Source organism: Coptis chinensis, chromosome 2 (assembly GCF_015680905.1).
Source record: "Coptis chinensis isolate HL-2020 chromosome 2, ASM1568090v1, whole genome shotgun sequence".
Classification (NCBI taxonomy): Eukaryota; Viridiplantae; Streptophyta; class Magnoliopsida; order Ranunculales; family Ranunculaceae; genus Coptis; species Coptis chinensis.
In genome coordinates this window covers 19,215,249-19,230,391 of record NC_141457.1, presented here as the reverse complement: position 1 = coordinate 19,230,391, position 15,143 = coordinate 19,215,249, and the positions used below count along the sequence as shown (strand labels likewise).

Genomic DNA, 15,143 nt, shown 5'->3' with positions numbered 1-15,143 from the left:
CTGTTCTCCAAAGTTTAAACTTTTGAAGTGTTCCCCCCTATATTAGGATTTAGGACCACTTGCGTCTGACAGAAATTCACCACCACTCTCGAGTCTAGAGTCATGGTGTGCAAAGAGTAAATAGAGGAGAAGGTGGATGGTGAACAACCTTGTTATCATTTGCATTTCAAAAAGCTTTCCAAACTTGCAACTAGCTTGCCTAGATTTATCATCAATTTATGACTATGGTAATCTTTTGTAGTCATGGCCGGTTAGATAAATAATCCCCCTCTAGAAAAAATTTAAGTTCTTCTAATGAGGGTTTTTAGCGACTTTTACTTGTTACATATTTGACAATTTTTGTAATTTCCTTTGATTGGAAACCTGAATTGAATTGCTCACCGAATTGGCGCCATATATGTTGGCTTCCGCTACGGGCACCTTCAATTTCATGTTGGGCAGACCCAAAAATATAATATTTATTACAAGTTTGTCATTGACCTAAAAAACATGTTTTGTGTTGGGCATCTCCCAAATACATCAAGTTAACCTATTGACAACCTCTTATAGCCCTTCTCTCCCCACATTTAAAACTCAAAGTTAGGGTTTACATAAAAAAGTTGAATAAAAATAATTATAATCAAACATTTGCAAATTTTAAATAATATTTAGTTTTAAATCTAAACTTGCTATTTTTCATTTTATTTTGTGCAATTGTGAATTAACAACTAGTTTAGGGTTTAGGGTTAACAAATTTCGTACCAAAATCTAATGTAAATTGTTCTCAATAGCTATATTAATTTCAAATTTTACTCAAAATTTATACAAATATAATGTTTGAAATTTTGCACAAATATTGATCAATACAAAATTTGGTGATAATTTGGTGAATGTGGTTAGAGAGTGGTCGAAGAGAGAAGAAAGACACAAAGGCTGAAACCCCTGGCTAGTACCGGTTTCTCGGTTCTTGGTGAATTTGGTTGGGGGGGGACTTTCCGTAGTGCTCAACATAAATACAAACCCCAAATTGGGCAGGGGTTTGCCCAACACAATTTGGGGAGTGCCAATAGTAGTATACCTTTTCAATTCAACTAACCTAACTAGCTGTGTGCACGTGCAAGGCGCGCGACTGATTTTTTGTTAGTCCAATGTTGAAGTAAAAATGTAAAATTATAGACGTATATTAATCTGTTGTTGCTCGACCACCAAATCACCATTTCTTCTTCCTCCCTCTTTAGTTCGTTGTCATCTCCAAATCTGAAATCGAGGGAAGCAAAACTGAGAGCTCAACTCTAACCAAAGGACAAAAAAAGTTCATACCCACATGGTTTCTACTGCATTAGCAACTCCCAATTATACAACAAACTCATTAAACAAAGAAATATATAAACCCAAAAAATATATATATATATAGGAAACCAAACTATAATCAATCAAAGAATATTAGAACGATAAATAATAAGATTTTAGTGACGGAGCCGTTAATTGGACTAAAGGAGATTTGAATTCGCCATAAATTGCCAAAAGATAGATGGTAGAACCGTAGAAGGGACAGAGGGGGCAAGTTCGTCCATCTAAATATAAAACATAGTCAAAGTTGTCCAATTCAACAAAATATCAGGATACAATAGTTTTTACAGGATTTTAAAAAATAGATGGCCATTACAATAGACTAGAATGATGCACGCACGCACACAGTCCGTTTTGCTTATAACATAGAAGGATAATATCATCAATTTTCTAAGAAAACATAAGTAAAATAGTCAAAACAAAAACCAAATCATATAAGACAAAAAATGATTAAGAGATTTAGAGATACATAAAAAATATATATATATATTTTTTACTATTGCAGGACTGTAGATGAGGATCCTGATTTTTAAAGTAGTTTAGAATTTGCATTAAAATACTTGTATTTGATTGTAGATGGGAATTATATTTAGTAAAGACTAGAAAAAATGTGGTGCCCCACTGCCCGCTATTATTGCATATAATGGTCATACATATCTTGCCAAAATGCCTTACAATCACTTGCTTGTTTCTGTTTAATGGAGAAATTAAAGTAAAGAACGTACATTCAGTCCTTGTCTAATATGAGTAAAACCACAGTATCAATGTGTCATTTTTTGAGACCAACATTTGTACCTTTGGTTATCTAGTTTCTTGTTGCTTTCTTAAAAGGGATTGCAATGATATTCCTCTGACCTACACGCTAATCTCCAGTTGAAGCTAAGTTGACAGGTTAAGTCGTTAAGTTAATCAATAGTCGCCAAGTTAGTCCATCTCTATCATTTGGATGATCCTCAAATAATTTGTTCATGAAATATACGACCACCCTTAAAAACTATAGCAACATCTGACCAACCTAAATTAGCTGATAATGAAGTGAGTCAAGTATACCTAGCAAAGCTCATGGCATGTTTAAGTTCATAATTGACTACTAAATCCTATCCAATTCTATAGTAAATGTAACGAAATTCACCCCTTATATTTTGATGAAGCAAAACATAGTGTCTTGTCGAGAGACAGCACCAAACACTAACACAGGAAGAGTCGAACAAGATTACCTAATGATGGAGTATTGGTAAATCAAGTCTTGACTTATGTTAATCACATTGGGCCTGTCATGGCCCAGTCGAGTGTACGTAACTACTGGATGGGCTGGGCCCCGGGCGAGGTAAAAACCGTAAAATAGTTAGAGTAATGACACAGTTGATATACAACGACAACTTGCCAATAGCCCAACACGACAATTGCAAACTCCATTGAGAACCCCGACATAGTGGGCATAGTTCGCTTTGGTCGCCATGGACAAGAAGAAATTCTGCAAAGGACCAGCTACTGATTTGATTGTTAAGTCATTTTTTCTTTTTCTTTTGGGATCTGTTCTTTTTTTTTTGGGATCTGTTCAACAGTTTGACGTTTGCCATGAGCAGATTCTAGCACCCCTGGCATTGCACTTTTCCAAAACAATTTTAACACCTTTCTGTGATGCAGCAACTGATATGTCCGAGGGAGAAAATCATTGTTGGTGAAGAAAAGAAAAAGATAAACTAATTACAGTAAATTAAACGAACACGGCGAATTGAAGAATCCTGCCAAATGCAATCATACAATTCCTAGTGCTTTTCATCACATCAAGTGCCTTTGCTATTGTTGAGCCCACTGTTTCCATAGATCTTATTACCAAAACAGATTGATTATATTAGGTATTCGATCATATCATGCACCTACTAAGGCACAATATTATAGATCGACTCTTATACTGTATACTCTAAAATCATCAGATATGAGATATGGACCAAATTAGGTCAAAAACAAAGCACGGCAAGTGCTACATTCCTACTACTACTGAAAAGTTTTATTCAAAAATCACCAGCAGTTGTGCACTTGTGCTGCTTCTGCCATCTTCATTGTCATTCTGAATCATATTTTGGCAAAATAAATTACTAACCATAATAATTCAGCTATTTTTATGTGAGATGATACATTAGCGTGCAATGTATTTTGTATCTGAGTAGGTGGAATTTATATCTTTATGATTTTTATTTTATTTATTTTTTTTGGGCATTCAGCGGTCGCTTTGTAAATATGCTGGATAGCTGAGATTCCTGAGAACCTGAGAAGCTAAAAGCATAACTCTGCATAAGGCCCGAGGTGAGGAGTACTAGGTATTAGTTCTACAACATTTGGATTGTATGTCACAGTTAATATAGCAATTAGCAGGTTCGTAGTAAACCACTCCACCTGTGTGTGGAAACACAAACCAAATCCGCTGAAACATTTAAAACTTCGCTCAAATTTTGTGCTATGATCATTTTAATTTATAAAACTTCCCTCAAATTTTGTTCTACGATCATTTTTATATAGCAAAGCATGGGTTTGCAAGCTGCAATCAGACACATGCACGTGTGTAAAACCATAACCCACTCCCTCAGCACAATTTGATTGATCATTCTTGACATACAACAGCCACCCCAAATCTTGTACTTTTCTCAATGTTTTTTGTACCCACTTATAAAAGACCCTTCATTCAACTAGTAGGCACACCTGGACCCTGCAAACGACCATCTTGTTCCTCTTTTTTCTTCAACAGGCAGAACTCATCATAAAGAAAAATACAACAGCAACATCCACATTCCTTTCAATTCTTAAAACGCTTTATATCTTTTGTACCTTTATTTGTATCTTCTTTATTAACTGAATTAGTGATCAACCAAAAAGTTTTGTTAGAGAAAAGATTTCAAGATGAAGGTGAGTATGAATTTATTTGCATTTCTCTATTGCTACTTAGATTCGTTAGTACTCTTAATAACCACTGTTTATATACAATGTCTTATGCAGTTACTTGGCTGGATGCATCGCAAGCTCAAGCAAAATAGTAGTGGTGAACCATTCAAGGATTTTGGGATTGGTATTTCTCTCTCTATTCTAGTTTTACTATAATCAACTCCTTTATTTAAAAGTAATAAAGTATTACATTGTTGTATTTTCTCAACTTAGTCTCATTAATTGTTTGTCCTAGAATTTCAGTATGAGTATGCATTCGTCATATGAATCCAGTATTGATCCAAAGACATTGACGAATAAAATCAACATACATAGAGAAAATGTGTCTATTAATTTGGATCATATTGCATGAAGTGGAACTATAACATGTCTCTTTAGCTAAACATTGAAGCCAACCAAGTTTTAGGCCCTATTTTGCATTGCGATTTTTTTATTTTCCTTTTCTTTTTTATGGTATGTATTGCAATTCTTTTATTCAGATATGGATTATTCTTTGTGATTGATTTTTTTTTTTTTTTTTTTTTTTTTTTTTTTTTTTTTTTTAATATTTTTTTAAAGAATTGTTTGTGGTTAGATACAAGTAGAACTTTTCTTTTCCATCTTAGAAACAAAATAAAAGCGAAAACCCAAAGCATGTAGCTACTTTTTGGTTTTTGAGGTTTTATCTAATTTTGCTATTTGATCTTATTCTTTCCTCCTGCTTAGAGCGCATTCTGAATGCATGGTCTCTTTGTAAGTAAGATGGCCAAAGCTACCTTGTAAGTTATCCAATACAATGGTGACACTTTGTAAAAATGGATGTAGCTATTATTGCTACATCTATCGAGAGCTACATTGTCGTGAAGATTGATCGGAATATATCCAACATTCCATCTGGCTTCAAAAACACACCAGACGGGATGTAAGATCTTGGGGGATGGGGGATTCCACCATGTGAAAAACACATGAGATGAATTATTCCGTAAGTTACAACTGCTTTGGAAATGTTCTTATAAAGCATTAGAAAGATGATGTGCCAACATTGTCTGTTTATCAAATCAGAGAGAGCTAGATTATCTACATGTGTCTGAGGGGCTGGCCCATAAAATTGGGGTACGACTAGTTCGATCGATTGGTTGTAGATTAATTAAGACCATGGTTGACCTAGTTTGATAGTTTATTGACTAAGGATAAAGAAGACCAAATCATATGTTGACCATGTTTAGTAAATTTTGTGAGTAGTATACTTATACACGAGTTGATCCTAATGATTAGGGTTGGCCCAAATTAGCCTAGACTAAAGGTCCAAAAAGGTTAGTTGGGCCATAATATAATTAGGATAAAAATATATTCGATTGTAAGTCATCCGATACGAGATTATAATCTCAACAGCCCCCTCACGTGTAGTGTATCTCGAGTCTAATAGGTAGACAATTTTTAAATGGGTGAGAAGTAACACATGATTTCTTTGGACCAAAGAAATAATCTAATCTGATACCATATTGTATTTAGTCATCCAACTTAAAACCAATTGGTGATAAGTTGAGAGGCCTAGGACTTATACATATTTGATTGCAAGGCTTGATATGAAATTATAATCTCAACACGCCCAGCCCCCTTCAGGTGTTGCATATTTTAAATGAGTGATGTAGAGTACAATGAGCCATTTGGGCCAGAGAAATAGCCTACTCTGATACCATATTGAAGATAGACATCCAACTTAAAACAATTTGATAAGTGGTGACTTTAGACACCCGATATGAGATTATAAATCTCAACACACCTCCTCTCATTTAATTAAGTATTCTTGATTCTAACATGTGGACGCTATTTTAAATAGGTGACGTAGAGTCAATAGGCCATTTGTGCCAGAGGAATATCCTGATCTGATATCATATTAAAGATAGGCCTCGACATTAGGAGTTGGAGGATAATTACTCATAACTAGGATCTTTGGACAACCGTATAAGCGAAGAGGGATCACATGGTGCAACATTCACCCATTATTGGGCTAGGTGACTGTCCATTATACCCCTCCTCGGGCCACGCCCAAGGGTACCCCCCCCCCCCCCCGGATCTCTAACAAAGTACTGTTATATATAAGTGATTGTTGATGTAGGCAGACATTATGACATAATACTACGATGCAATCTTAAGAAACCCTAATATGTTGCAACCCTCATCTCTCACTCAAAAGTTAAAACCAAGCAAATCTCAGGCTCTAATCCGCATTTCGACCTATCATCAGACCATCCTAAATCACCCTAAAATACCTAAGTTACCTAAGTTTTATATATATATAGTCAGGCTACGTTGACACCCCTACCAAAAAGTGTACTTCTACAATGAATTAATGACTGATTTTTTGTGGATTATGTCCCTCTTACCATGTTGATTATGTTTGCAAAATTTCAATTCATTTTGATATCTCTAACCTTGTCAATTTTATTTACAAAACTGAAAAATATAGACCGTTAAAAAAATTGCAAACTTCAACACAACTTTTGACAAGGTTACACATATTGAAATAAGCTGATGTTTTTTGGAGATCATATCCATAGTGGGGAGATCATATCTACCAAAAACCGGCTATTAAATCATTGTGTTTAGTAGGGGTGTCAATTTGGGGTGTCAACATAACCTGAACGATATATATATATACAACTAATTTAAAAAGTAGCTACTTAAGCTAATTTAAAATAAGTACGTAAGTAAAACTTATATATATATACAGGTCCGATTTTAGAAGTATATACTTATTTTAAAGTTAAAATAAGTACGTAAGTAAAATATCACCTAGAAAATGAATTCAACTCTAATATTTTGTGGGTATTATCTATATGCCATAAAGATCATCTCCACAAAATTTAAGCACATTTGGAAACCTCTAACCTAGGTAAAAATTGTTGTCATATTTAAAAAGAAATCTAACGGTCCAGAAAATAGTATTTTTGCAATCATCTTTTACCTAAGTTAGAGATTTCCAAATGAGTTGAAATTTTGTAGAGATGATGTTTATGGTGAGTAGATGATATTCACAAAACATTAGGTTTGAATTCATTTTCTAGGTGAAGTTTTACTTACATACTTATTTTAAGTTAAAATAAGTATATACTTCTAAGATCCGGCCTATATATATATATACAGTTATTATCTAAAAAGTAGTTACTTAAGTTAATTTATCACCTAGAAAATGAATTCGAACCTATTTTTTTTTGTTATGAAGCACTCACCATAAAAATCATCTCCACAAAATTTCAGCTTATTTGGAAACCTCTAACATAGATAAAAATTATTGTCATCTTTAAAAATAAATCTAACGGTCTAGAAATGTCGAGTTTTTGCAATAATTTTTTGCCAATATTGGAGGTTTCCAAATGAGCTGAAATTTTATGGAGATGATCTTTATAGTGGGTATATCATATCCATAAAACATTGGGATTGAATTCATTTTTTAGGTGTAGTTTTACCTACGTACTTATTTTAAGTTAACTTAAGTAGCTATTTTTTAGAGAATGACTGATAAGTATATATCCCAGCTTTTAAACGGACGTCTGTTTACGGACATGTTATATAGTGTCTTGCGCAGCTTATATAATGTCTTGCACAGCTTATATAGTATCATATATAAACATAAATTAAAAAATTAATAAGCGTAAATTTAAAAAGTTGTTCAAGACATTATATAAGCTGTTCAAGATACATGTCCGTAAACGGACTAGTCCGTTTAAGAGCCATGCTATATATATATATAGTCCTTATCTTAAAAGTAGCTACTTAAGTCCGTTTAAGAGCCATGCTATATATATATATATATAGTCCTTATCTTAAAAGTAGCTACTTAAGTTAACTTAAAATAAGTACGTAAGTAAGACTTCACCTATAAAATGAATTCAAAACTAATTTTTTTTTGTGGTTATGAAGCACTCGCCATAAAGATCATCTCCACAAAATCCACGTACATATTTTAAATTAACTTAAGTAGCTACTTTTTAGAGAATGACTGATAAGTATATATCCCAGCTTTTAAACAGACGCCCGTTTACAGACATATTATATAGTGTCTTGCGCAGTTTATATGATGTCTTGCATAGCTTAGAGCATCTTTAGGAGAGCTACCAAAAAAACACCAAAATTTTGAACAAAAAAAAGACGAAACCAAAAAAACACCAAGCAACTTTAGGAGCAACATCAAATTTTCGACATCAAACTACGCGGTTTTGGATAAACTGCGCCATATAGCCCACGCGGTTTTCCCAAAACCGCGCCATAGAAGCCCATCTGACATGCCCAAGCCCACGCGGTTTTGCCAAAATTGTGCGGTTTTCCAGAAATCGCGTGTTATAACCATTTAACCCTCTTGGTCATGCGAGGTTCTCTTCATTTTTCATGTTCCCTCTCATCTAAACTCATCTCCTTGACGATTGCTTCAATGGATCATTCATCTTCTTCTGATTTTTCATCGAGCTCGAGCTCTTCAAATGATAACACTGCAGTTAAAACTCGTAAATTAGTAGCTATTGCTCTACCTTTGGTTCGACATCGTCTGAGTTTATTGTGTTAGCAAGAAGCGGAGTCTTCTTATAGACCACATGGTGGTTCAAAGAAAGGAAGAAAATGTAAGAATCGTCAGTACGAGGCAACACTGGCTCGTGTAAATGCTAACTACTTCGGTGCAAATCTTATATTTCGTGACCACGACTTCCGACGCCAATTTCGTATGGGTCAGTCATTATTTACTCGTATTTTCAATCATCTTAATCATAATGTACCATATTTTCAACAAAAATTTAATAGTGCGGGTAAGTTTGGGATTAACCCAAAAATAAAAGTAATTGCTGCTATACGAATGCTTGCTTATGGGACTGCAGCTGATCTAGTAGATGATATGTTACATGTTGCTGAGCCAACTGTTCATGAATGCATGCGCTATTTGTGTGATGGAATTATTAGAATTTTTGGAGGTGAATACTTGCGCAAACCAAATGCTGCAGATATTCAACGTTTGCATAAAGAGTCTGAGGAACGCGAATGGCCTGGAATACTAGAAAGCATTGATTGCATGCACTGGCAATGGAAGAATTGCCCATCCGCGTGGCAAGGGTCTCACATTGGCCATAAGCATAAACCAACAGTGATTTTGGAGGTAGTTGCCGATCGTGACGCGTGAATTTGGCATGCTTTTTTTGGAATGGCGGATTCTCACAATGATCTTAATGTGCTTGACCGCTCACCAATATTTGATGATATAGTCAATGATGAAGCTATTCCTTGTAACTACACTGTGAATGGCCATCATTATGATATGGGCTATTACTTGGCTGACGGTATTTATCCTAATTATGCCACCTTGATTCAAACGATTTCTAAACCGACTATTGCACAAGACAAACATTTTGCAAAGAAGCAAGAAGCTGCTAGAAAATACATAGAACGGGCATTTGGTATATTACAGTCGTCTTGGGCTATTTTAGCGAATCTGTGCAGGTTATGGTATTTGGAGAACATGGCTACTGTTATGAGGGCTTGCATCATTTTACACAATACGATTGTGGAAGATGAACGCGAAATGAATATCCCGCAGTATATTCCTGGTTTGGAAATACCAAGTAGAGAAGGTGCATCTGAAGATCAACGCCAATTTGTTCTATTTCGTTGGGCATCTGGTGTCGAGAGGGTTCGTTCAAAAGTTGTTCATGATAGATTGAAGAATGACTTGGTCAAGCCTTTGTGGAGTAGGCGTGGGCGGTGTGGTCAGACTTGATTTCTATTTCTATTTGCACTTCATTTAGACTTTGTGTTTATTTATTGTTTCAATTTCTATGTATTTGTGTTCCAAGTTTATTTCTATGTATTTGTGGTTTTATGAAAGGATTTGTGTATATGAGAATTTTGAAAATACAAAGTAGACTCTGCCAAATTTTTTTAGAATGATAAAAAGTATCAACTTTAAATTAAGGTAACTTAACTCAAATTAAAAGAAAATATTCAATTAAAGTACATTCTAATTAAAATCAAAATACAAACTCAAATTAAAGTACGTCATTAATTAAAAGACATAAATTAAAAGACAAATTAAAATACTTAAATTAAAAAACATACAAACTCAAATTTAGACTATGCACTACTTTGACTACTACCAGTGATATTGCCAAGTCGATTCTTCATTTTTTGTAAAATTTCTGCTCTTTTGAGTTGCCAAATTTCGCGCTCGTCTTCGGGTAATCCTTCTAATTTCATTCCTAGTATTTTAGCATCATTTTCATCTTCTCGAACTCGGAGCGCATCTTTCTTCAATTGAAGTTTTTCTTTTTGGATTTGGAGCTTCCAATCCATCGAACTTTTCTTCAATTGGAGTTTTTCGAATTCCATCTCATCTTTCTTCAATTGTCTTTGAGCTTCCAATTCATAGCCTTCTTTGGTGGTTTTAGAAAGTTCCACCAGAAAATCATCAAGTTTCTTAGCAGATTCCTCTAATTTAGAATCACCTTCTTCTTTCTCTTTTTTGCCTTCTTTTCTTGTCTTCTTTCTTTCCAAGCGGCCTATCCTCAAGCCCATGAACTTGGTGTGGATCATAATCCATTGGTTGAGTTGTCGTAGTTGATATTGGAACTGATGAACCTCCTTTCCCACTGTTTGACTTCGACTTTTTGGTGGGATGCAAATTATTTCTCAACTGTAGCCTCTTCCATTTGGGTGAGTCTTTCACCATATAATAACATTGTATCCACTTCCAAACCTTATTATGTATCACATATGCACTTATTGCTTCCTCAACCTACCAATTAAGCAAAAACTAAATTAGAATTGAAAGATGTATTTGTGAATCAAAATAACAAATAAAAAGTAAATACTTACCATCATATTGTCATTATAGCCATTTGGAGGAGATGCTTGAATCTTAGAAAGAATAGCATGAAACTTGTTGATATTAGCTTGAATGAGAGTCCAACGGTGTTTCATGCCCATCAAGTTGCGTTCGGTCATTCTTCCTAGATTTGCATGAAATGCATTTAGAATTCTAGCCCAAAAATCGTTCGACTTTTGCTCATTTCTTACTACATCATCTTGACTAACTTGTAGCCAAATATTGGTGAGAGCAACATCTTCTTCTTGTATCCATGAAGCCCTTCTAGATTTTGATTTTGGTTCTTGACTAGTCATTGTTGTTTTAAGAGTAGAGAGTAAAGAGTAAAAAGTAGAGAGTAGAGAAAAGAAGTGAGTGTAAAACTATGGTGTGAGTGTTTCAATTTATAGGGTAGAAAGATATAGCCGTTTTTTGTCATTGAGAGCACGCGGTTTTAGAAAAATCGTGCAGTTTTGCCAAAACCGCACCATAGAAGCCCATTTAGCTGCCGAAGCCCACGCGGTGTTGCCAAAACCGTGCGGTTTTACCACGTAGATGATTTGATACAACACCAAACCTAGAACCAAATATTGGCCGATTTGGTGTTTGGTTTGGTATTTTCATCAACATGTAACTCTTCTGAAGTTGAAAAAACACCAAATTGTTGGAAATTTGGTGTTTGGTGCTAGGTTGATATCACTCCTAAAGATGCTCTTATATAGTATCATATATAAGCATAAATTAAAAAGTTAATAAGCGTAAATTAAAAAAGTTGTTCAAGACACTATATAAGTTGTTCACGACACTATATAAACTATTCAAGATACATGTCTGTAAACGGACTAGTCCTTTTAAGAGTCATGCTTATATAGTATCATATATAAGCATAAATTAAAAAGTTAATAAGCGTAAATTAAAAAAATTGTTCAGGATACTATATAAGCTATTCATGACACTATATAAGCTGTTCAAGATACATGTCTGGTTCGTTTAAGAGCTAGGCTATATATATATATATATATATATATATATATATATATATATATATATAGGGGAAGGATAGAGGCACATTCACTGTAGCCACATTCTAGCCACATTGTGAATTAATCTAAGCAAAATCATGGATTTAAAAGTTGAATTAAATGCTGAATTTTTGTAGATATAATTTCCCCACCATAGAGAACATGCTCACAAAAATTCATCTCATTCAAAGAAATCTAACCTTATAACATGCTCACAAAATTTTTGGACCGTTAGATAAAAAGCTCAAAAATGAACACTAATTTTTACATGGTTAGACATATCCAAATATTATAATTTTTTGTGAGAATGATCTTCATGGTGGGAAGATCATCTCCACCAAAAACCAGACCTTAATTCATTTGTATGTGAAAAATGTGGCTATAATGTACGCATAAGAATGTGCCTCTATCCCTCCCCACCCCATATATATATATATATATATATATATATATATAAAAAACCACCAATTGTTTTTAGTTTAACCCAATTCGGGCAGATTTTGCACTAACACCAACGTTTTTAAATTGATTACACCTTCTTCACCCATACCCTTTATGAGGTTAAAACATTGTTGAATAATAAAAAGAATGCACAAAAATATAAACATCGATATAAATATAAAATAAAAAGAAAAAAAAAATGAGTGAAAAAAGAGCAAAAACGGGTATTAAAACCAAAAAGTTATCCCCTATCCCAGAAGACCACAAAACCAAATATCAAATAGATTGGTTAATTTATATTGATATATTAATATTGCATAATCCACTTCAAAATTGCTAATTTAACTATTTAAGTGGCTTGAGATTAACAATTTTTAGAATTTGTGGGCGGTTCTACGGATTAGATTGCAGGTTCTCATTTCAACCATTTGAACCACAACTAAAATGATGATTTGACATGTCAACTTTTGTGAGTTTCCAGGGCATTCATGTAATTGCCTGACTGGGCAGCCATCACTGGACGAACAAGAATACTATCAAAAGTACTTCAGTGGATCAAGACCCTTAAAATCCCAGAAAGAAAATCTCTTACATAAATCATTCACTGGGAGTGCTGAAGGTGATCAAGATTACTTTGAAGATGAATCCTCTGATGTTGAATCTGAATACTTCAATGGGCTTCTCACTATTGGAACATTTGGTTCCGAAACAACACTACTTGTTGAGCCTGAAACTCCAACATTTCCTGAAACTGCTGAAAGTGTATCAGAGAAAGAAACAAACGTAACTGAAAACGACTTGCGCCTTATAAATGAGGAGTTGGAAAAAGTTCTTGCTGCTGATGTGAAAGAAGAAAAGTGGACAGACTCATCTGGGAGGACTAGTCATGTGAGCACCATTACGCTTAGTGGAACCGATGGAATTGCGAATGGATCAGCTGTATGTCCACTTCAAGAGTACTTATTCGGGTCTCGTGTCGAGTTACCTCAACTAACAACAGTTGCGAAGAAAGAGAACAGAACATCACTTGGCGAGTTGTTTCAAAAGACTAGAGTTGGAGAAGAGATGGGAGATAACAAGGAAGTAAAGAGAGGGGAAAAAGAGAGAGAGAAGTCTGTTAAGAAAATACTGAAGAGGATGATACTTGGGAGCTCTTCTGCTGCTGCTGATTCGATTGCTGTCGAAACAAAACTAAATAAGGTGTGTGGTTTATTGCTCAAGTTTTTTTCTAAATAAGTAAGCATTGTGAAAAGAGTTACGGCAGAGTAGGTAACCTGTTATTCCCTACTTAAACTTCTTTGATGATTGGAATGCAGCTCCTACAAATGTTCCACAGAAAAGTTCACCCTGAAGACTCTACAACTCCGAAAAAGTGCTCCAAGCCCAACAAAACCGATATGAAGAACCATATTCCCCACGATGGGGGAGGTTCAAATTACAGTCGAGAGCATACCCTCCCAGATGAAGATAGCACCACAATTCACAAGATTTCAGTTTCGAAAGATCGAGTCCGCCATAAAAGCCACTTAAACACGCCTCATGTTGCAGATACCCGAAGTGATTCCAGTGGGAGTGGCAATAGGGAGTATTGGATCAAAACAGACGCTGACTGTAAGCATACACACACTATAATCATGTGTACTTTGTTTAAGTCATTGCGTATACTCGCAGTACAAGTTTTTTGGACTGCCAGTCTACTTATCAGTGAGATTCGACTTGCATCGTCTTAGCACTAGGCTGCATTTTCTCTGGCTGCAGAGCTAAGCCTCTAAAATCACTGATATCATAATCAAAATCTACAGCGTCCTAAATACTTTTCTATTTATGTCAAATTGAACAGAAGAACAGTTCAATGAAAAACAAGTTCTACTCTGACCCTTAAAAATAAGTATTTGTTGTGAGTTGTGACCCTTTACTTATTGGCATTGCAGACCTGGTGTTGGAGCTGTAGGAGGAAGAAAAGCTTGTCCCTGCATATGCTTCTCATAAAGAGATTAAAGCGGTATGAGTATGATTCTCTGAGACCCACTTCACTAGTAAACTGGAGGTTGGTGATCCGTGGTTCTATATTATATTGCCATATTTTTCATGCGTAAGAGCTGAAAATAAAGAGGCACCTGCTGCTCTACTGTTATTATTGCCTCACAGTGTGGATTGGTAAATATGTACTTTCATGTGTGCTTCCTATATGAAGAAACTATTACAAAGGTGTGATGGCATGAAACTCTCGAAAGTTGAACAATTTCTTGAATAGACACGTGCTATGCGTGTAATGAACTGGGATAACAATGCAGACAACTAAAGTTTAAGTGGGTGTGGTTTAAAGAGCACAACTTCTGTTGCTCTGTGTTGGGAAATTACAACTTTTAGAACATCCGACTCTGCTTGATATTCCTGCAAACTCTTAACAAAAGTTTATTTATCTGAAATGAGGTAAAAGGAACTGGTTAATTTGGAAGCCCAAATCCTCTTCAAAGAAGATGCAAATACAATTAAGGTTTCTGTAGCTTCTTTGGAGAATAATTTCATAGAGGGAGCACCGATGAAGAGACCTTTAGGGAGTGTTTGGATCCTATTTATTTATT

At 34.9% G+C, this 15,143-nt stretch overlaps 1 protein-coding gene across 2 annotated transcripts; it reads left to right on the top strand.

The window, feature by feature from the left end:
• The first annotated feature begins 4,041 nt into the window (after window positions 1–4,041).
• Window positions 4,042–14,947, top strand: LOC147515235 (regulator of nonsense transcript protein). Of its 2 annotated transcripts, XM_086594458.1 has the most exons (5): window positions 4,042–4,233; window positions 4,324–4,393; window positions 13,040–13,758; window positions 13,875–14,169; window positions 14,490–14,947. In XM_086594458.1, exons 1-5 carry the CDS (start codon window positions 4,228–4,230, stop codon window positions 14,507–14,509), a joined length of 1,110 nt encoding a protein of 369 aa, XP_086450584.1. In that variant the 5' UTR covers window positions 4,042–4,227; the 3' UTR covers window positions 14,510–14,947. The 2 variants fall into 2 exon arrangements, with proteins under 2 accessions (XP_086450584.1, XP_086450585.1); XM_086594459.1 differs by lacking the exon at window positions 4,042–4,233 and having other exon boundaries at window positions 4,318–4,393.
• Window positions 14,948–15,143: the final 196 nt, after the last annotated feature.